The following is a 22,507-nucleotide window of genomic DNA, read 5'->3' as shown; positions in this document are numbered from 1 at the left end:
TGGAAGCCTTAGCATTACTCCTACGTGGTTCGTGGGTTTGAGAGTAGCTCAAAGCCGCTACATGTGTCTAGTTTCTGTCAGTGCATTGGTTGTAATACCTTAAGTATTTTTCTGAAGCCCACTCCGTTTTTCACAAGGGTCATTTTTGGCACGTTTTCCATGTCTTTGATTTGTATGTGTAGATATAATCTATTTTAAGTCATTTTTCGTATGTCATTCAAAAACATATGCAAATAAGTTGTCTATACGGCATCGTAAGGAACATTTGAACCATGTTTTCAGTTTTCACGAAAGTTTTAGGAAAGCTACGCTTGGACCGGCAAATTAGCTTCTACCTATTTCTAACGCCTTATCGAGCGCCAGCAGTCGCTACCCCTAGAATTATGACCTAGAGCAGGCTAATAACTCTGCAGGGACTTCTGTATGCTTTGCAGTCGGAACCTTCCATCACGTCAAGCTAGAAGTTATGGGTCTATTCACTGATCGTTACTTTGGAGAAGCTGACCCGCTTCCAGAACCTTCTTGCGCCACGCAACTGCAACAGCCGTTACGCGGAGTGCCCAGAGGCTTCACACTTCAGCCGACTAAGCTGTGCTTGACTTAAAACGACCATGTCTGTTATACCAATTGACCCTTCCATGGAAATGCCTTATGAACTGCTCGCGCTGCAGACAAAAGTCATGGCGAAGAACGGCTCCCATTACACTTTTCCTGTAAGTACCAGTTTCCACTGTTCTCTACTCTCGAAGGCAGGTTCAGTTTGTGTGTATTATCCAGAGAGGTGAGTAGAAGAAAACTCAGGATATAAACTCAACATAGAAGTGCTCGTATGGCTGCGCTAAAAGTACCTCATGATTTATCAATGTTATAGCCAATTCGTACTTAATACTGGCTGTATAAAACGAAGAAGCTTAAGGCACACGCGAGGGCGCTATACAGAATCGTTTTTAAAAAATTGGCATTGGTTTAGCTCCGGTTAAACCTGGAGGATTGCGAAAGCAACGAGGAGAGAGAGAGAGGCGATGGAGAGCGCGCGGCAGCGGCGGCGGCCCCGGCACGCTAGCTATTTGACAACGTAAGTTGCTGGGCGAGTTGGTTCCGATATCCCATGACTACAGCGCAACGAACGGGACAAGAAGAAGGACGCAGGCAGGGACACAACACAGCGCTACTATGCGCCCCTACTGCGCATGCGCAACTGGCAAGCGCGGCGGCGGCATCTCTGAGTCACCCGCGCAGCGACAGCGGCGGCGCGCCAGCTGTACGCCGTGTGACGTCACTGCTCCTTGCGCATGCGTAGTATGGCCTTTCGTCAGCTCCGCGAAATTGCTCGGCGACTCGCGTAGTGTTGCTTTCGCAACAAAAGCGGTAACCGTTGACGTTCCCCTTTAGGAAATCGAACCTCCTAGCTGCTCCTTGCGCGCCAATAGTTTTGGCTATAGTTTTGGCTAAGGAAAAGATAACAAAGTGAAAATAAAGAGCGCAAGACTGTTCCACTTTTGTCTATGCGTTTATGAAGGCGTGAATAAAATTTTCTTCCTAAACCTGAAGGATACGCGCAATCTTCGACGCAAGTGCTAGCGTCAGGTATTCCGAACGATAAGTGTGCGATCTATGCGCATTTCTTTTATCCCCCCCCCCCGAAAAATAAAACAGCGCAGAAATCCCACTGACTAACAACTGAACATTCGATTCAGAGAAATCTTCGGTAAATATGCAGCAAGTATCAAACAACAAGAGGAAAAACAAGGCCTGATAGACGTCCTAACAGAATCACACGGGAAAACCATTATCACCCGACTGCTGATAATAACATTTGTCCTTATCCAAACGGAAATGGAGGGAGTGCTAAGAGACCACTCTTTTAAGCTCGCCATTGTTTCGGAGTGAATAACTTCTCGGGTGGTTTTTTCCTCGCAACTACGGAGTACGCTCGTGTTGCTGAACTCGGGTGTCGTTTGCAACCTCAACAGTGAATACCCAAATTGACTGATATAGGCTCTTTCACACTGAGGTTGTACTCTGGTGATCTTTTATTAAGGCATCTAGCGGTTCGGCATACGTACACATGGCCACAAGACAAAGGAGTCGATTACACGCCACCCTCCGCACAACAAACGAACCTCTCGTCATGATTTATGGTGGGACCAATTAGCCTTCGGACACGCTTGCAGACTTGACAAGCTCTCCGGAGCAGGAGACCTTCCCCCACCGGTCCCCTGTGGTTGGCTTTCCAGCGATGCACACTCCTTAGCATGGTTGGTTACCTGAACTAACAAGGTAGGGCGCCGGCGTCGCAGCGACACTAGCGCCACGGGTGGCGTGATTGCTGCGCGCGCGGGGGAGTGACGCGACGCTTCGCTCTTCACCGGCGGGAAAAATGGCGAAGCCTCGTGGGGAGCAATGTTCTTCCGCATATCGTCCCGTCCGACCTCGGAGTATCCCCTGCACTAGCGTGGGCGAACCTTCGCTCCTAACAGCGCTAATGAGTCGGACATCTTCGATTCTTTACCCCATTTTGTTTCTAGCTGTCATTATTGTTTTTGTAGCTATAAATGCCTTTTCTGTCAGCCAGTGTGTCATTCTTTTGTTCCCGCAGAGCAAGGCCCGCCGTGGTCGGTGTGCGCTCGGTATCGTACGGCATCACGGGGTGGAGTCCTCGCGGTATTCAATTTTGTCAGCCGCGATTGAGGAGGGAGACGTACAGTTTTTGTCAAAAGTAACCAGGCTGCATGGTTTCCTTCTAGCTCGTACAGTGGAGCCCTCACAGTTTCCCTGTAGCTGAAATGGTCGTTAAAGGTAAGGACTGGGGGTCTTCTTACCTTCCAACACCTTTTGAGCTTTAGGAAAGCCACAAGGGCTCTAGTATACAAGCTAGAAGCAAACCATGCAGCCTGGTTACTTTTGACAAAGACTGTACTTATTTATCCCCATGATTAAACCACTGAAACGTCTATTCTTGCTCTTCCTCCTAGCTTTCTCAGGTTGTGTGAAAAGCCGTGTGCCTATGGAATAACCGTGATCTTCTTATCCTTGTTTCTTTTGTTCTTTGCAAGGCGTCAGCGTGTGAAGATTAGGACATGGGCGGGTACCCAGCCTGCACTAGTCGGCATACCTGCTTTAAAGAGCTCTCTTCCAGACTGTGGTTTCAAGACTTAATGATTCTATGCTTAACCAAGTTCCAGTGTGCAGGATAAAAAGGTGGAAGATTGTTTGCCCGAAGCTCAAAGGGCCAGCACACATGATTGGAGTTAAAATACAGTCCTAATTCCAGAGACCGTATGAAACCATAAACCATTAGCTGGCAGTTCGTGGGTGACAGTCAGAGGGCTCAGGATGTTTTAAAAATTACAAGAAGTATTGGAAGCTACCTCATTCGAATAACAGCAAGAGTTCATTAACGCAAATCCACCACTTTCATTTTTAGGCTGGATACAGGAAGGACTACGGAACAGGCGACCACGTAATTCACTATGTTATACCGCCGTTCCCAGGAATGGTATTCCGTGTTTTCTTCTACGACCATGACAACCGGTACGTATGATAATCCTACCGGCGTGAACTGGAGACGCTGCCCTGTGATGTACGCTAACTATGCTCTAGACATTGAGCCACTGTGAGGTTTAGCTGACAGATAATTACGTGCGCTTTGTCTTTCGACTACCCTTGCATGTATGTGATCATTTTCGTGAAGATATAAAAATGTCCTGATTTCTCCGTTCCTACTTTACCCCCAGAAATAAATCTTGTCTTTGCCTGACCGATACACTTTCTTTTTTAGTAAATTTCCTTGCATTTCTCCCCCTCATCATTACTTTGCTGTCTTTAAACAGACACTACTTTCATCTTATAAAATAACATGCACCCTCTCATATTCTGTCCGTCACTTTAATCAATTGAACAAGCGGCGGTTATATACTCAGAGTCAATGTGTGTCAGAATTAATTACCGAGAAGTAATCCCATTGTACAAGGCCTGAGCGGGCAGTTGAACCAACATACTAATCGGTTTACGCTTTGAAAAACTTTATATTCACGTATCCTTGACAGGACACAGCGAAGTCCGCACTAAGGTTCAGGTAACTAGCCTCAGCTATGAGAGGTCGGGAGTTCAATACCCGCACCCGACGGTCCCGATCAATCCAATGGGAACAGGCGGTCCCCCGGCCCAGCGCTCGGCTCTTCAGGGGTGCACCGCGCGGTAAAGACATCCTGCGGCTGAAAATTCCCATCGAACATGGACAAAAAAAAAAAGACTCAAAGCGGTTAAAACCTGCAGGCAAAGCATTGGCCTTGGTATATATACATTGCATTCGAACATTCCCCGAGAGTTTCGCGTGCCACAACGGTGCGACGTAGGGACCGGTTCAAGTTCTTCGTGTTGTCAGTGATGTTGAGCTACTAAAGCAACAAATAAAAGTATAGAATACATCTGTTTTTCGTAGAAAACTGGAAAACAAGCTGGCGACGAGAACCTAAACCGCCCTTCAAAAACGCAACCGCTTTGAAAACACATATGTCAGTGACTTTGGCGCCGGTCCTTGTTGAGGAGCAAGCTGAAGCTGTGCCTCGAGAGCGACCGAAGGAGCGTAACAAGGCCGTTGCAGCCTGCGTCGAGGAAACTTAATGTATGTTGCAACGCATTGGTCCTGGCACGACGGAAGAAAAAAACGATGCGCTTTTTGATGGCTGCGACGGAACCACTGCTTGATTCCTTTCCTGTCCTCCGAAGGGCCCGAAAAGTGCCTCTAGAGCACTGGCCAATGAAATGGTACATGCGGCACGCATTTCAAGAGCTCAGAAGTTACTTCCCATCCAACGTAATCGAAACCTTATCCCACTAAGAGCGAACATTACAGAACCGCCTAAATAGCTCAACCCAAATTTTCAATCGGGCTCGATAATCCCGAAATTCTATTGCTCTTTACCCACATTTCAATCACATTTGCCTTTTAAGTTTTTAGAAAAGCATAGTATAGGCAACCCAAATGAGATGGCAATTTCCTAACACACTTTCATTTCGATAGAGTGGGCAGCTGGGCTTTTTCGCATTTATTTGAGTCTCCACAATAGTACCTCACTTTTCATTCAGTGTCACAACATTCTAAAAGAAAAAATGGTGCCCATACAAATGAAGTGCGCACCCGTTGGGGAAATATTAATTAAGTTCGGCGATGCAGAGTGTTTTCACATTCTTCCCTATTCCAATCCACCCCCGGCTCATTCCAAAGGCACCTTGAAAACTAAACAATCCCGCATAAATTTTTGTAACCTGCAACTCCACAATCCTAACTCCATCCGCTGCAGCAAAAAGGCAGTTCCCACTGACCTGATATTAACATGATGTTGCACACTTTTCTTTGTGTTTTCGTTTTAATAGATAGACGTAATTTTCACACGCCGCAGTCTTTTCCTCTTTAAAGAGTGATTTTCTCTGTACAGCACTACATGCAGCTATCTTGTCCTCCTAAACCTCCCACTTCCACACAAAGTAACCAGCATGACAGACAGACTGCTGAAGGGGTTTTTCTGCTATCGGATCTAAGGGCGACTGAAAGCAACTGAGAAATGTACGTGTATACACTGATATTATGGCCGTAAGGAATAGCCTGAATATTGGCGCTGCTTAGGTTGAGTTTCTCTGGCAGACATCTATTGCAATGCTGCCCTGCTGTAACTGCCAGAATGGCTGCTATGGTGCGCCTTCCTTTTCACATTAAACCGCTACATTAAGAGGACGTGGCAGACTTTCATGACTGGTAGGACAGTGATTCGGGCAGCCAATGAAACGACCAGAGAGAGGAGAGCACCACCAAAATCTGCCATTATTGCACCTGCCCGTTATCATTTCATGGAATGTTAATTCGACGACCAGTTTCAGTAGAAGGTTCCAGGTTTTCAATGGCAATAAATGAAAGCGCTGACTTTTTGGTTTGCCGCAGATCCAAAAGCAGCTGTTGGGTAGCTCACGAAAACTTGCTGCATACTCCTCACGCGGCAATGGTCTTAGACCGTGGAGCTGTGAAGGCTGGGTATCAGCACCCATTCGGCCTAGAATACGAAGAGGGAACGAAGTACAGGGTTCCTCCGCGCACCTTCTTCTCGTTCGCCGTAGAGCTCATCGACGATAGAACTCAAAAGGTAAGACTGCAAATTTGGAGGCAATATCATATTCACACTATCGAGCATCGCCTTCTTGCTTGAACCTCTCCTCTCTAGTTTGAAGCTGATAATTATGAAAACGATGTCCACGATGTGTCAATACGTTTCATATGTGTACAGAAGGAGAGAAAAAAACTTTATATGTCAATAAAAAGATGGTGATCTTCTGGATCTTCAGCCGCTCCGCGTGGCCGGCAGTTCAGGTCTTTCGGCGTCCTCTTGCGCTCTTGCCAAGACCCTGGTCAGGGCTGGCGAGAACAGCCTCCGAAGGAGATGTAACAACTTAAGAAAAAAACCAGCCAAACAGACGGGGACAAAGGAGAGACGAGGCATACACAACGACTGGACCAGTCGTTGTGTGTGCCTCGTCTCTCGTTTGTCCCTGTATTTCTGGCTGGTTTTTTCTTAAGTATGTACCAAATAACCCAGATTTCAACTCTCCTGCAAAGATGTAACTAGATCAGCCGGAGGCAGATATAGTTACATCTTTGCAACTTCCTAAGTTGCAAGTTAGAAACTTCCTATGGAGCGTGATCAGAACGGTATTAAATAAAAAGCGAGGCGACCCCCTGCGGCTGTCCTCTGCGGCGTACCCGAATTTCGCAGAGGCATGCGTTACGACTTGAGTTCTCCTGAGGTGAGCCCTGCAGCTCTGTTAGACAAAAACCTGTTATGTACAGGTAGGTGTCTCGCCCTACGTCTAGTTCCGAGAACTTTCAGAGTATCGTCTCGTCCGAGACGTTATCCGATGCTTGATTCAAATCCAACCCCATAATCAGCCGTGCACCGTGGCCATTTGTGGGGTCTACGATTTCCCTAGAGAGTTGCAACATCATATTCTGAGTGGAAAGGTGAGCCCTAAATGTGATCATGCTGTGTGGCATGAAACAACGGAGTAAGTAGTTCTGCGACCGCGCGAGAAACACGGGCTCCATGAGCTTACCCAGGCACGGCTGGAGGGAGATAGGTGAAAGGTTCTTGGTGTCCAGCTTATGCTGCTTCATTCTGCTGGTGTTCAGCAGAATAAAAGAAGCGTTTAAAAATTATTTCCCTGATTTTGTCCCATCGAAAACCTGAATTTTATTTTCAACAGAACCTATCCCTTGTACGGTGCCAGAACACGTGACATACTTGACATTAAATGGTCAGGTCTGCAGCGAAATCATGCGTGGTGTCCTGAACTTGGCGTCGTTTCAAGCTCCTACGCGGAAGGTATTGCTGGTACGTGATGAGATGTGCATCCCTTTCCATTCATATAGTGGTGTACCTTGAGAGTGTTCACAACCACCACCCTCGTTCAAAACGTCGTGGTGAACGGCCTAACGTTCGGAGCTCAAGACATAACACATGCGGAGGAGGTCGCCATTGCGCTAGCCGCCGCAGACCAGGACTCGCGAGTCATCATTACCGACTCGAGAGGAGCCTGCAGAAATATTCAACAGAGATACATTGCTTTCTTTGCGTACCGTATCCTTCGAAATAGCGACTACCTCGGGGTCCCTGCGTCTCGAACGATCGTATGGGCTCCTGCTCACATGGGCCTCCAAGGCAATTATACGGCAGATGCCGCCGCCCGCACACTCACTCTCCGGGCAACACCTTCAGACCCTTGCGAAACGGATCCTGAACCCAATCCGGCCATCACTTTTCGACGAATTGCTGATTTATACCAATTCAACCACGCAATTGACCCTAAGCCCTGTAAGAGCCTTACAAAGACGGAGGAACGCACACTCCTCCGTCTTTAGACGAAAACACTGCTGTGCCCGGCAGTTTTAAAGTACTTTGATCCTGCATGTACAGGAAAGTGTCCGTACTGTGCGGTAAAGTCTTCGGACATATTTCACATGGTATGGGCATGTCAGTCAACCCCGAACCTCACCCCAAAACCCAACCCCACCCGGGAGGACTGGGAGGCAGCCCTGCTCGGCTGCTCCGACCTGGTGAGCCAGAAGGCCCTGGTCGAGCGCGCCCGAGCCGCAGCTGTCGCCAATGGGCTCCTGTACTGAGGAGCGTACCTAGCGGTTGCCAGAGGTGGCCCTTTCGGGGATACCTCAAACTCTCTCCCTATTATGTAGCAATAATAAGTTTCTTCACACAGTCCATAGCGTCGGACGTATTACGTACTTTATTATACCGCTAGTCCCACGTGATACTTGATAGAGTGGTGAGGGCGTGAACTGTGCAAGAACCCTCTTTGCTCTCTATGGCATGAAGGCTGCCAGAACCGATGCCCTCATTGACTAATGAGCAGAAAAGAGAAGGAGGACGAGGGGCTGGTGATTACATACATGACAAAAGTCAACAGTCACCAATACAAAGGAGCACACGGGATGTATTATTTTAATTTTTGGCGTTCATCAATGGGTGTATCATGCGCTGAATGTTTTTAACGATGACACGAACCTCACGCCGGTGGTGGGATCCTTACCCATCGCCTTCTGAATTTTGCGTTCGGTACTCTACCAACGAGGCTACGTCGCCGTAGCTCCAATCATCTGCTTTCGGGGTGCTCATGTGTAGTGTAACCGAGCCTTGAGAGTCCCTCGTCCATCTTTCGAATCAACCATTGTAGTCAATTGTCTTCAAGAATAACTACATTTTATTCTGTCCCCTGTGCTCCTTGCTTTCGCTGACTGTTGGCTTCCGTCATAGAAGTGTACACGGCGTTTCCTGTGCAGAAAACACGAGTCTACCAGCACGCGCTGCTACTTTTTGGGACACCTTCTGGACGTTGCCTGCAGTGTACCAAGCAAGTGACCGTGTGTTTGGTAGACTTGGTGTTCACCTCCTGAGCATCAAATGTATACACGAAGTGTCGAATCTTCAACTCAATGAAGCCGCAAACGAGTTTTTTTGGCCCTGCCTAAACTATATGCGTCTCTGCTTTTTTATTTGCTCTCCCAGCAATGTTTTGAAGGGCTTCTGACCGTAAAGTTTCATTACTTCCCTTTTCTATAAAATATCCAAATTTGCCACACAGTGGACTTGCTTTGAAATACTGGTCAGGGTCAACAAGCATCAAACGGTCCGCACCTGCGTCGTGCGCTGCTTACAGTATCGTTGTCGCTTCCGGAGCAGATGTCTTGGGGTAGCGGTCTTCCAGCATAGAGGGCACACGGCGAGAATGGTTGCAATTGTCAGAGCTGCTTCGCAATCATGTGAAAAGGATTACCAGGTTCTGCGTTTCGTTCTGCTCTATCTGTCATAAACGTTACTCAAGACTGCCTTTAACTGCTACTTTCATCCTCCCTCTCTCATTTCAGCTATATTTCAACGAAGAATACGTTAGAACGACTGACATTCAATATTTTATAAGTAAGTATGCAGAAATTCAGTAAGTGTGAATACGGGCAGCAGTAAAGCTGCGTGCACACCGGCTGGGTAAACTTGAAATGGAAAGTTTATTTACAGCTGACACATGGAATATGGGGGAAGTGGTTTCAATGTAGAAAAACCATAGGCTGAACATCCAATTTGAATTTCATTAACGTACTAGAAGCAACCAACCTGTGGACTAACAGTATTAACAATGTCAGGAACATAAATAAAAATGCACAAAATAATGTACAAAACAACACAAAACTAACAATACAACGGAAATAAATTAAGAACAAAATACCGTAAGCAATATGTAGAGGGATATACGAGGTCTGTTAGAAAAGTATCCGACCTTATTTTTTTTTGCGAACACGTGATCGATATGAAACAAGCGCGCTTGCATCAGCAGACCTTGAACCGTCGTGCACATGCACGAATTTTTTCCCGCCTGCCGATAGCGTCACTGGGAGGCAGCGTTTGAGTGAGGTAGTGCGCAGTGCTCTCGTCGGTTTTTTAGTGCAAGCAAAATGGCGGTGCGACAGGAGCAGCACTAATGCATCAAATTTTGCCAGAAACAGGGCGTCAGCCAAGTGGAAACCATTCGAAATATTTAGACGGTTTTCGGTGATGATGCTTAGAGGAGCACACAAATTAAGCAATAGCACAACTGGTTTAAAGATGGCCGCACATCGGTGGAGAGCGAGCCACGCTCCGGTCGGCCATCAGCATACCGAAATGGCCAGGTCATTGCCGAAGTGAGCGCTCTGGTGATGCGGGACCGTCGTGTGGCTATCCGAGAAATTGCGGAAGAGGTGGACATCAGTAGTTTTTCTGCACATTCCATTATCACCGAAGATTTGGCCATGAAGAGAGTTGCGGCGAAATTCGCGCCAGTAGAGCACGGTGGAGCAAAAGCAGCTTCGTGTTGAAGTCTCACAGGACACGCTGGATTCCACAAACAGTGACCCCGACTTCATCAACACCATAATCACTGGTGTCGAGTCTTGGGTGTACGGATACGACCCGGAAACCAAATCCCAGTCGTCACAGTAGAAGCATTCCACGTCCCCAAGACCAAAGAAGGCCTGCCAAATGCTCAGCAACGCCAAAGTGATGCTGACTGCTTACTTGGACTCTCGCTGTGTGCCACACCACGAGTACGCATGCCCCAGGGTCAAACAATGACCAAAGAGTAAAACAGGGATGTCCTCCGTCGCCTACGTGATGCTGTGCGGCGCAAGAGACCGGAGTTGTGGTCAACAGGAAATTGGCGCATCCATCACGACAATGCTCCTGAACATTCTTCGCACTTGATTAAGACTTTTTTGGCGAAAAACCAGACCCCTGTAGTTCAACAGGCTTCTTACTCTCTTGATATGGTCCCCTGCGACTTATGGTTGTTTCCCAAAATCAAGAGGTCATTGAAAGGAGCGCGATTTCAGACAAGAGAGTACATTATGGCTGCAACGACAGCTGAGCTAAACTCCATTCCGAAAAAGGCCTTTTCGGAATACTTCCAACAATGGCAGCACATCTGGGAGAAGTGTGTTGAGTCCCAAGGAGACTACTTCGAAGGTAATTAGGTTTCCAGCGCTCCAGTTATGCCATTTTTTTTTCTTCGGCCAAAGGTCGGATACTTTTCTAACCGACCTCGTATAAGGAATACTGGACAGAAGACATTAACAGAGTAACTAACGTGAACGCCATAAAAGTGTAGGCTGCCATGGGTAATTTCGCTATAGATGTGTAGTTATTCAGGATTACATATTAAGCAGGTGAAGGCGCAATTTTTTAAACAAAGATATTCAGCATTGTTTTGTGTCATGTCTAAATTTAAAGATTGCAGAAATGATGTAGGGAAAATTGAAAGCTTTGCATTTGCTGGTGGGAAGTTACCACGCACCGCAAAATATGCGACTTTGATGTTTGTAACGGTTTATCATCATATCTTGACGAACGATGCTCAGCATGAGTTGGCTTTGGAGAAGCTTGAGAAATAGAATAGTGATATTTTAAAGCTGAAGCACGGGGAGAGGGAGAACATGTAACTGAGTGGAAAAAAGGATTAAGGGTGACTGCCGAGTGTAAGATGTTTAAATGCGAGCACTTGCTTCTGAAATTTTATTAAAAGATGAATATAGTAGGGGTCACCCCGTACTTTGAGATGCCTTGGCATAATTTCCTATAGAGAAATGCGTAGCACAAACTGGGTCGAGCTTTGTATATGCTTATATACCATGTAAAATTTTATTGTTAGCTCCAGCAACATGATGATGAAATCTTTGATAGTTTTAATGGCAAGACTCAGGAATTCACCCAGGTATTTAAAGGAGATAGCAATTAAATTGAAGTGTAATAGTGTAGGTACACGCATGCTTTATTGCGTTAGCAATACTACTGCAGGTTTTGCCTCGTCGCGTAGCCTCGGTCGGTAGGGACGGATCACCTTGAACGGCCGCTGCGCCGAGCAGGTTGCGCGCCGTTGCTTCAGCCGCGCTCCGCCAGATGGCAGCGCCGCCGGCGCGCAAAACCACAAACGAGGCAGCACAAGGGGATATGGGCTGGCCATCGTTCGAAGCACGGGAAGCTAAGACTAAGATACTATATGAAGAACGCCTGAGGAAATTGGATGACAACAGGTGGGCAGTTAAGGTATTTAAATATTTATACAGAAAGAGCGTTGACTGACAGTGGCGGAAAAGAACTAGAAAACTAACCAGTAAGTATGCCGGTCATGAGGACGGAGAAAGAAAGAGCATCAAACGACAGGTTAAAAATGCGGAAGTTAAAAATTGGATGAATTCAATGGAAAAGAAACATAGTGTAGAACTATATCGATACTGGAAAAGGCAGATCAGGAAAGAATTTTTCTGTGATAACTCAAGAGGCAGTGCCCTACTTTTTGAAGCTAGGTCGGGGTGTCTTAGAATGCGCAGCTACAAAAAGAAATTTAACGAAGAAGATGACACATGTGCAGTGTGTGGTAGATCTGTGAAAACAGTTGAACACCTCATAATCAAATGTGATGGCATCCATCCGGATGTTGATGCAGGCACAGTCACTCTTCCTGAGGCCCTGGGGTTTCAAGATAACAACGGTCATGTAAATAGATCTGCAGTGGAAGTTAGCAAAAAGCGATTGGAGGATTGGTGGCTGAAAAGCAGAGATGTGGCATAAGGGCATTGTAGGAAACCATAGGTAAACATGATGGCGAGTCTTAATGAGAATTGCCAACACAGTAAACAAAAACATAGTAAAGAAAGAAAAGCTGAGCATGGTGGCAATTGCCACCACCCCGTTTCAAAGGGGGCGCTCCTATCCATCCATCCATCCATCCGCGCGTTAGCGGCGCCGCTCCGCGCCACACCGCGCGTATAAATGCGCGCTTTCCTTGGCATGAATGCTTTGCTATGCAATCATCTAAGGAGAAGTGGCAGCGACAGGAAGAAGCGAGAAAGCGACAATGTGCACAAGACACCCCAGAACAGCGTGAAGGACGTCTTGCCAAGCGACGTGCTAAGGATGCAGCTCGGCAACAATGTTCTAACTCGCAGTGTGGTTCCAGGTCACCTGTCAACGATGAATCTCAACACCTGACCCGTCAGGAACGCCGAAATGCTACTAAACGAAGACAACGCGCTGCAGAATCGCTAGAAGAACGCGCGCACCATTTCTAACGCAATTTACCCGGTTTAACCTGAGCTAAGCCACTGCAAATTTTTTTGTGACTAGGTTGAAAATGTGGAAGAATGTCTTCGTAACATTTACAGGCAGGTGGTTTGTCCGCCACATATGCTCCATACAGAGAGAGAGATAGCGGGAAGCCTTTAATGAAAAAAAAAAAAACAGAATTTAACAGGCGCTTAAAAATCAAATCACTGGCATGCTACACAGCGGGAGGAAGTGGATTTGCCAGATAAATAAGGAAGGAGCAGTGCGGAAGAGTTAAAAGAAAAGAAATAAAAAGTACACAATAAAATCCGGGCAATAAGTGCGCATTGAGGTGCATCGGCAAGTAGTGACGTACCATATGAAATTATCAGTTGCATAATCTGACAAATGGGCTAACAATGTTCACTGCGTAAAGAATGCACAAGGGCTACGTGCAGGGTGAAATTAGAGTTGGTGAAGGTGTCCAACGTCAAATAAATATGCGAACAAAAAGTTCGCTGCATGTCACTTTTAATGCACAAGTGAAAAACACTGAGGCTGCAAATGAAAAGCGTCCGTTAGCGTCCACAATATGGTTTCATTGACAAGACATGCGCAATTGGGTGTGAACGGTGCCGCTGAGATGCTGCAACTGCATCGTGAACGACCTCATAGTCAAGTTCTCCCATTCTGCGAAGGATCTTGCTGTCGCCGAATTAGCGGCGCAAAAGCGTTTCACCGAGTCCCCGACGGCGAATACGTATCCACACACACATACGCTTACCGGGGTCATATTTCGCGTAGCGTCGTTGTTGATTGTAGCGTCGAGCGTCGGTGCGCTGTTCATGATCCGTAGGCGGGCAAGTCGTCGGCGTTCTGCGCGCTGAAGGTAGGCGGCGGTGTCCGTTTTGTTTTCATCAGTAGTGTTTAGAAGCATGCCATCAATAGTTGCGATTGCCTGACTACGTCCACTGCAGGGCAAAGGCATCTCCTATATCTCTCCAAATAACCCTGTCCCTTGCCAGCTGCGGCCACCGTATCCCCGCAAACTTGTTAAGCTCATCCGTCCACCTAACTTTCTGCCAGCCCCTACTACGCCTGCCTCCCAGTCATAGACGAGCCTAAATGGTGCCATCTGTTTCGTTTCCTGCTCCACAGTGTTGTGCGCAAAGACGGCATAAGGGAGAATGACATAGTAGGTATTCTGTTTGGCGTCGATATACATGGCGAGCATGTCCGCGATAGTTTCCTGCGGGTGGTCCGCAGTAGTTAGTCGGCGCCTTGTGTGGCTCCAGTTCATAATGGATTGGGTGAGCTCGGTCGTAAATGCTCTTCTATCCGTGATGAGAACTTGCGGGGTGCCGTGACACAAGAAGATCTGCTTGGGAAAAAAAAATTGCGAGATTCGCCGCAGTGCCACTCGGCAGAGCTTCGGCTTCGGCGCAGTGGGTCAGGTAGTCGGTCGCTACGATGATCCATACGTGTTGCCTGATGTTCACGTTAGCAAAGGACCCAGCAGATCCGCTTCAATCTGTTCAATGGGCTACTGGGTTGTGGTGCGGGCTTCAAAAGTCAGCTGGCCTGATCTGCGCCCGTTTTCATCGTTGACAGTCCAGGCACGTTTGACATACCGGGCGACATCGGCGGACAGCCGGGGCCAGGAGTAAAATGCTGCAAGTAAACCCGAGGTGTTCCGATGTTGATTCGCCGTGCGAAGCCTGCATAATTTCTTCGCGTAATTTGTTCCCAACGTTTAGGGGTACGTGGTCTTCTTCACGAGCGTGCCATTTCGCACACAGAAAGAGGAAGAAAAAGAAATTCAGTGGGCACTTTGGCTCTCTAAAGAGGTGCAAGGAGAAAGTGTTTCCATGCGTACTGTTTATTTTTTCGAATAATTTTCAATTTTATATTTATTTTTGTTTCTTTTCTTATCTTTATTTCCTTTAATTTACTTTCTTTCTCATTTTTGTTCTATGAATTTCATGCATTCACTAGATGCGCCTTTATTCATGCTCAAACCCTGAGCCTTCTAGGCGGAGTCGTAGCGTCTCCGCTTCAAAGGCCCTGGTTGGATTCCCAGCTTCAACGCATTTTTTTTAAGTAGTGACGCCTGAACGCGGACACACTTCCTAACATTCCTTGGTCACGACAGTATGAAGCACTAAAGCTTTTCGCCTCAAAATTGGCTGTGGTTTAGCTGTGGTTAAACCTGGAGGATTGCGAAAGCAACATCTGTGCGAAGCCATATATTTTTGCGTGAGCTACATTGCCCGTAGTCTCGCCGCTTCGCCTGCTCTTGCATGACCATACTGCGCACGCGCGAGCAGAAAGTGACGTCACTACGCACAGCTGGCGTGCCTCGCCGCGCAAGCTCGCCTTCCTTTCCTTAAAATGATCGGAGTGTAAAACGTTGACAGCGCCCACGCCAATGAACACAATGAACCCTGGTGGCCTACGGCTTCAGCGCCGCGTTTATGGCACAGCCTTGTCAATGCCTGCAGCTCACATCTCTCTCTCTCATCACCCCACGTACCTATAAGCATGATTCACGTGTCCACTGACCCAGGGAGCCGTTATGCGCAATTCCTTTCCTTAAAATGATCGGAGTGTAAAACGTGGTCAACGCCAACGCCAATGAACACAACGAACGCCGACGGCCTATGGCTTCAGCGCCGCGTTTCTGGCACAACGTTGTCAGTGCAACGCATGCGGCGCACACCTGTCACTACCGCCACTTAAAGCATGGTTGAGGTGTCCACTGATCCAAGAGAGAGAGAAACAACTTTATTGCCATAGATTGGCGGGATTTAGGGTAGGTGGGCTTGGTGTGGCCCCCAGGTGGGGGCGACTTCCTGGGCCCACGAAATGAGTGCCAGTTGGATGCTCTTGTCTGGCCTTTTGAGGAGTTGGTTCCATCCGTCTTCGGAGGGAGCTGGCAGTAAGGTTCCAGGGGGCGGATTTCCCGCGCAACCCCAGAGGATGTGAGCCTGGGTGGCGATTTCTCCCTGGTAACAATTTTGGCAGACGGGGTCGTATTCCCCGTCTGTGAAGAGTGAAAGTCTAGAATGGCTAAGGATGGAGTGTGTCTGCAACCTGCGGAGCAAGGTGGCTTGCGCTCGATTCAAGTCGGGGTGTGGAGGCGGGAACTGGCGTCTCATCTCTCTGTAGAGGTTGGTAATTTCGGCAAAGGTCTGGGGAGCCTCGGCAAGAGCGTCTGGGTCCGTGGGGCCGGCCGCCCGGTTGGTTAGTTCTTGGGCTAGTCGGTCGACCCCTTCGTTTCCAGAGTTTCCCGCGTGGGCGGGTACCCAGACCAGGTTGATCTTATGGTCGGGAGTGCAGCCACGAAGGATGCGTGCAGCGGGGTGGCAGATAAAACCTGCCGAGTAATTTTGTATTGCTCTTTTGGAGTCGCTGAGGACTGTGCGCGTACGTGGGTCAGGATGCCTTGCGGCTGGCAAACGCCTTCGTAACTAGTCGAATTCTCTATTCGACTCCTTATCTCCACCTACGGAAACAAGAGGAGGACGCCCTTGAGGTCATCCTTCGCAAAATTGTTAAACGTGCCCTTGACCTCCCCATCACTACTTCAAACAGCCGGCTTATGGCTCTTGGGGTGGTGAATACTTTCCGGGAGCTCCGGGAGGCGCACCTTACAAACCAGTACACGCGCTTGTCGCTAACGGAGTCGGGTCGCCGCCTTCTTGCTCGACTCCATATCCAACACACCCCTCCAATGGAAGACAGGTTTCGCATCGCGGAACTGTGGAGACGTGCCCTCCACGTGCGGCCTCTTCCAGCAAACATGTCACATGAAGACCATAATGGTCGGCGCCTGGCACGAGCGGAAGCGCTAGCCCGATATTATGGCAACAAAACAGGTGTATACTACGTGGACGCCTCCGGCCCTCACCATGGGGGATGGTACACGGCCGCGGTAGTTCACAACAGCAACACAGTTAACGGCCTAACTTTCAGAGCCCGCAGTGCAACACAAGCAGAAGAGGTCGCGATCGCTCTCGCGGCCTCACATTCCAATTCAAAATACATAATCACCGACTCGCGAGGGGCCTGTCGGAACGTTGAACAAGGCTGCACTCCCTTCCTAGCCTATCGAATATACCAAAATTGCATACGGGATACGGACCCCGCACACCTTTACCTCATATGGGCCCCTGCTCATCAGGGGTTGGCAGGAAACGAGGCAGCAGACGCAGCCGCCCGCGCGCTCTCTCACCGGGCTGTTTTCTCCTCCCCATCCGATCAGGAACCCGATTTTAATCCGGTATATACATTCAAAGATATTACAACATATTATCAAAATTGTCATCGCCTTTACCCTAGCCCATGTAAAGGCCTGAAGAAGGCGGATGAGCGGCTCCTTCTCCGCCTTCTCACCAATACATTGTTGTGCCCGGCAGCGCTAACACATTTTGACCCCTCCTTTAGCGGCAGCTGCCCACACTGTAGTGCAGTGTCTTCTGACACCTATGACATGGTGTGGGCCTGTCCCTCCAACCCCGCTGCGCGCCGTGCGACGTCACCCACTCTTCGCGCATGCCCAATTTTTGCCTTTCCAGAGCTCCGCGAAGTGGCTCGGCGACTAGCGTAGTGCTGCTTTCGCAACAAAACTCGCTTGAATGGTGCTGAGTTCAAGGAAGCCTTGCCTTAAAGATATTATACGAGGTGTTGCACGTCGGGGTCCCAGTGTTGGTGTTGCGCGAAGTAGCTGGTACATTTTACTCCCAAAAAGGCTTCCTTATTATCCTCTTCTCCCTGTTTATCGACAGGAGTTCGAGAGAAGCATTCGGCATCGGTGTTCTTACGACCAGTTTTGTAGAAAACGGTGATGTCGAACTCCTAGAGGCTCACGCTCTACCGAGAAGGGTGACCGTAGGAGACTTTCCAATAGGCAAGCCGACACTAGGCGTGGTGATGGCTGACTGTTCAGAATGATCGGCCTTACAGGCAGGGGCGGAATTTCGACGTTGCACATACAATAGCGAGGCACTTCTCTGTCGGGGAATAGTTGGCCTCGGCCTCCGAAAGGCGACGGCTGGCAAGCAGGAATAGTTTATCCAGTCCTTCCCTTTTCTGAACGAAGAAGGCGCATAGACCCACGCTGCTTGCGTCGGTATGAATTTCAGTCTCAACGTTTTCTGCAATTTGCATAGAACCGGAAAGGACTGTAAACGACTTTCAAGTTCCACGTAGGCTTGCGCTTACAGCACGGCTGCCTTTGTCGGGTACCCCAGAGGTTCGGCTTTGCGCCAACAATTTTCTACAATTCGTCGGTAACACGCGCAGTAAATTGCAACAAGTGTAAATCGATGGCATCCTTGCCCAACGCTGCAGGTCCTGTCAGTGCAGAACGCTGCTAGACGAATGCTCTATCATAATAACAACAGAGACCAGCTCACCCGCGAAATTGTAGAATCTCAAGACATTTTGCGAGCGGTCAAAAAATGCGTCAGTGGATTATAAATTAGCCTTACAAAAGAATTAAGTTTCTTGGTCGAACGACAGCGCTTTTGGGGTAGCAGATTTAACTGGGGTTGAGCTTTCCGTGCCGAGGCTCGGCCTCGATGCAACGAGCTTGTTTTAATTAGCCGCTCTGTACTTTTCCCCTTTCATCACTTTAGCCTTGTTGTAATGGCGTTTTTAGCTTTCATGTTTTATCAATGCCCTGGGATTTCCTAGTTTTTAAGTATTTTGTCTGCCCGTGTTATGTTCGCGTCTCAGAATTCATGTTCACATTGTTGTTGCTGGTATAGCCGTCATGCTCATTTTTTTTTCCTTATTTAGTTGTATCTTCCGGCGAGGTTCTCTTGGCCTTCCCCTGTACGGTACAGTCTTGACGGTGAAACTAGGTGCCCATTAGCGATGCGGATTTCCGGGCCGCCCCAAGTGGTCGTCACTTTCTTATGCTGCGTGCAGAATATTCCACTCATCCCACAGTACTCCCCTCTTTTTTCCTACTAGGGCAGTAGCTTTTCAGTTGTCTATTAAGACTTTAAGGTCGGCGGTTCGTGTTCAGGTTTTGCAGGTTGTCCTTGGAGTTTGATGTCGCCTTTTTTGGGTGCTGCGATTACTGACGACGCATGATGTACTCATTCCTCTGGACAAAGGCGTCGATTTAAGGTCAAATACTTTAATGGCTCATCTTTGTCCGTCCGTCCTTCCTCGAAAACTGTCACACTATAGCTGTCAATCATTTTGATGACATCATCGCCACGCGGTTGGGGGTGGCCGCGCCGCTCCCTACTGAGCATGCGCTTGGTGCTTTGGTGGAGCCAACGTCGTGTGGCGCTGGCATTCCATCCGACCGAGCCAGGCCTCTGCTTCGAGTTGTTTCAGACGGATGACTCCCAAGCCATCTCCCGTTTCGCCAGCAACCAAGCGCACTCGCGCTGCAGAGCGTCAACGGAAATCATGAGATGCAAATTAAATCCGTACCCGCCGCGGTGGCTAAGTGGTAAGGCGCTCGTCTACCGAGCCGGAGTGCCCGGGTGCAAACCCTACCGCGGCGGCCGCGTTTCGATGGAGGGGAAACGCAAGAGGAGCACGTTAAAGATCCCCAGGTGGTCTAAATTATTCCGGAGACCTCCACTACGGCACCTCTTTCTTCTTTCACTCCCACCTTCCTCCCTTACCTTACGGCGCGGTTCAGGTGTCCGCCGAGATATGTGAGACAGATACTGCGCCATTTCCTTTCTTCAAAAACCAATTTATAAATTAAATCCGCACGATATGGCTTTCGCCTCGCGCCCTTTAGATCGTCAAATTGCACCCCTAATTTTTTTTTTTTGATGTTGGGTACTGTTTTTGTCGAGCTGGTCCTCGTGTGCAGCGTTGTCGTAGTGGATATGGTGGACGCATGAGTTGTGGTCGGCGGAGCATCTTCAGCGGTTCATGGTTAAGCAAACTCATCTCCAAAAATTGCAGTCTAGTTTCGCCTTCGGGAGCTGGGAAACATTCCTCGCACTGCAGCTGCGTCGCTACGGCTTGACAACGCGAGAAGCGCGAGGCTGACGGCGATAGGGAGAGCAAAGCGCTATTTGGCAGATTCTCCTCTCGGCGCAGGTAGTCGTCTTCTTCTTTCGCGAGTTGGTCTGAGCGTAGTCACGGTGCGTCTATTGCAGAACTACGGGATCCGATACGTCGGTACGGGCAGTGCAAAAAAATGTCGGCCTCAACGCAGTGGAAACAGAGAGGGCGAATGTAGGATTTCCTCTAGGTGTCGCATTTTCTGAGGCTTGAGCGTTGCTTGTTGGCTGGGAGCGCGTGGGCCATGGGGTGGTGCTCTGGAACGACTATATCCCGCCCGAAGACCCATTGGGGTGTTTCGTCTGGACCTAGCACTGCGTTCCGCAAAAAACATAGGTTATCTCGTGAGCTTCCTTTAGAGGCGTCGATGACAGGGTGCCAAGCGCATTCTGCACTTCTTCGCGGACGGTTTCCGCGAAGGTCGTTAGTAGGGGCTGGCTGGAAAAAAACTAGCAGCCGAGCAGGTCTTCTCGGTGAATGTTGCGGATCACACAAAGGGATTAATTCAGTGAATTAATATCTGTGTATTGCTACTTCTACCGTTAATTTCTATTGGCCATGCACTGAGTGGCTAAGTAATTCCTTGAAGTTGGCCTCCTTTGTGGGAGGTCTGGTGATTTATTTTCCACAGCACCCTAAACAGGAAGCTTATGAACGCAAAAGACGTCAAATGCAATGCGTATGCATTTGATTGACGTTGTATGTATGCAATACACATGCAGTATGTATCCATATGTATGCGCTTATGCATGTTTATTTATTTATTATACCTCAAATGCCCCAGTTGGGGTATTACATGAGGGGTGGGCTTATTACAGGCGTTATGTTATTCTTTCGATGAATGACTTGAAGCGGTCTGGATGGATGTGGCGAACTGCTTCGGCAGGAAGGTGATTCCAGTCCTTTGCTGTCTGAACGAAAAAAGCGTTCAGATGCGCAGTGGTATGTGCTGATGGCGGGTAGACTGCTTTACCGTGGTTAAGGCGGTGAGAGGCTCGATGTGCAGGGACGATGACACAGCTTCCAAGTGATGAGTGGTAAAACTTGTGAAAAAGGCATAGTCTGGCTATTTTACGTCGCGAATCGAGGGATGGAAGATTAGATTGCAACTTCATATTAGTGACACTTGAATGATAGGAGTAGTTCGAATGAATGAATCTTGCTGCACGATTTTGAATGGATTCGAGGGCGAGAGAAATATTTGTCTGATGAGGGTCCCAAACTGCACATGCGTACTCCAATTTGGGACGGACGAGTGTTATGTAGGTAAGCTGTTTTATAGAAGGAGGTGCTAGACGCAGGTTACGGCGTAGAATACCGAGCACGCGGTTGGCGTCTTTAGTAATGTTAGAAATGTGGGAAGCCCAGTTCAGGGAATTAGAAATGGTGACACCAAGGTATTTATAAGATTCAACAGCGGAAATTACAGAGCCAGAGATATAGTAATTTGGTGAAACAAAGGACTGCCTGCGATGAAATGTAATTAACGATGTTTTATTAGTGTTTAAAGACATGAGCCATTTGTTGCACCAAGATTCGATGTAGTGCAGGTCTGCTTGCAATATTTCGGGATCGCTGGTGTTAGTGATAGGCCGGTAGATTACGCAGTCATCTGCAAACAATCGCATGTTAGAAGTGATACCAGTAGGCAAGTCATTAATGTAGATTAAGAAAAGCAAAGGGCCGAGTACTGTGCCTTGTGGCACACCAGAAACAACGGGGTGCAAGGGGGAGGAGTGTTCATTAGCATGTACGAACTGTTGACGGTTAGTGAGGAAGCTTCGTATCCAATCAAGAATGAGAGGGTTAAGGTTCAGTCGTGAAAGTTTAAGAAAAAGCCGTCTATGGGGAACTTTGTCGAAAGCTTTCTCAAAATCCAAAAATAATGCATCCACTGGTATGTTAAGGTCTAGGTTAGTACTAACGTCATTAATGAAGAGAGCTAGTTGAGTGTCACATGACATACCTTTTCGGAAACCGTGCTGACAAGGATGAAAGAAATTTACTGATATAAGGGAATTGACGATGTGAGAGTAAATTACATGTTCCATTAACTTCGAACAAATGCTTGTGAGGGATATGGGACGATAGCTCTTGCATGAAGATGGCAAACCTTTTTTTGGTACTGGAATCACCTTGCCTACCTTCCAGTCCTGTGGCACCACTCCAGATGATAATGTATGCATGTACGCAAGTGTCGTGGACTGGAATCACACTGGCACTGTACTATATCGTACTAAAAAAGCGCAAGTTTGGATGAGTTGTTGAAACATTCGTCGTCTTAAAAAACTCACAAGCACAGCAGGCAGAGTGAATGATGGAAGCTTGTC

General features: G+C 48.1%; 1 protein-coding gene across 1 annotated transcript in view; it reads left to right on the top strand.

Moving 5' to 3' along the window:
• Nucleotides 1-611: 611 nt before the first annotated feature.
• LOC149366367 (uncharacterized) overlaps nucleotides 612-22,507 on the top strand; it is a 39,298-nt gene continuing 17,402 nt past the window's right edge. The window contains exons 1-4 of the mRNA XM_089570555.1: nucleotides 612-713; nucleotides 3,428-3,534; nucleotides 5,942-6,140; nucleotides 9,428-9,479. Of these exons, the coding sequence (XP_089426681.1) occupies nucleotides 612-713; nucleotides 3,428-3,534; nucleotides 5,942-6,140; nucleotides 9,428-9,479 (460 nt within the window). The remainder of the gene's footprint in view (nucleotides 714-3,427; nucleotides 3,535-5,941; nucleotides 6,141-9,427; nucleotides 9,480-22,507) is intronic.

This window comes from Amblyomma mixtum, chromosome 1 (assembly GCF_055824585.1).
Source record: "Amblyomma mixtum isolate Tamu chromosome 1, ASM5582458v1, whole genome shotgun sequence".
Classification (NCBI taxonomy): Eukaryota; Metazoa; Arthropoda; class Arachnida; order Ixodida; family Ixodidae; genus Amblyomma; species Amblyomma mixtum.
The sequence above is the reverse complement of the archived record's forward strand: the minus strand, read 5'-3'. Positions and strand labels throughout refer to the sequence as shown.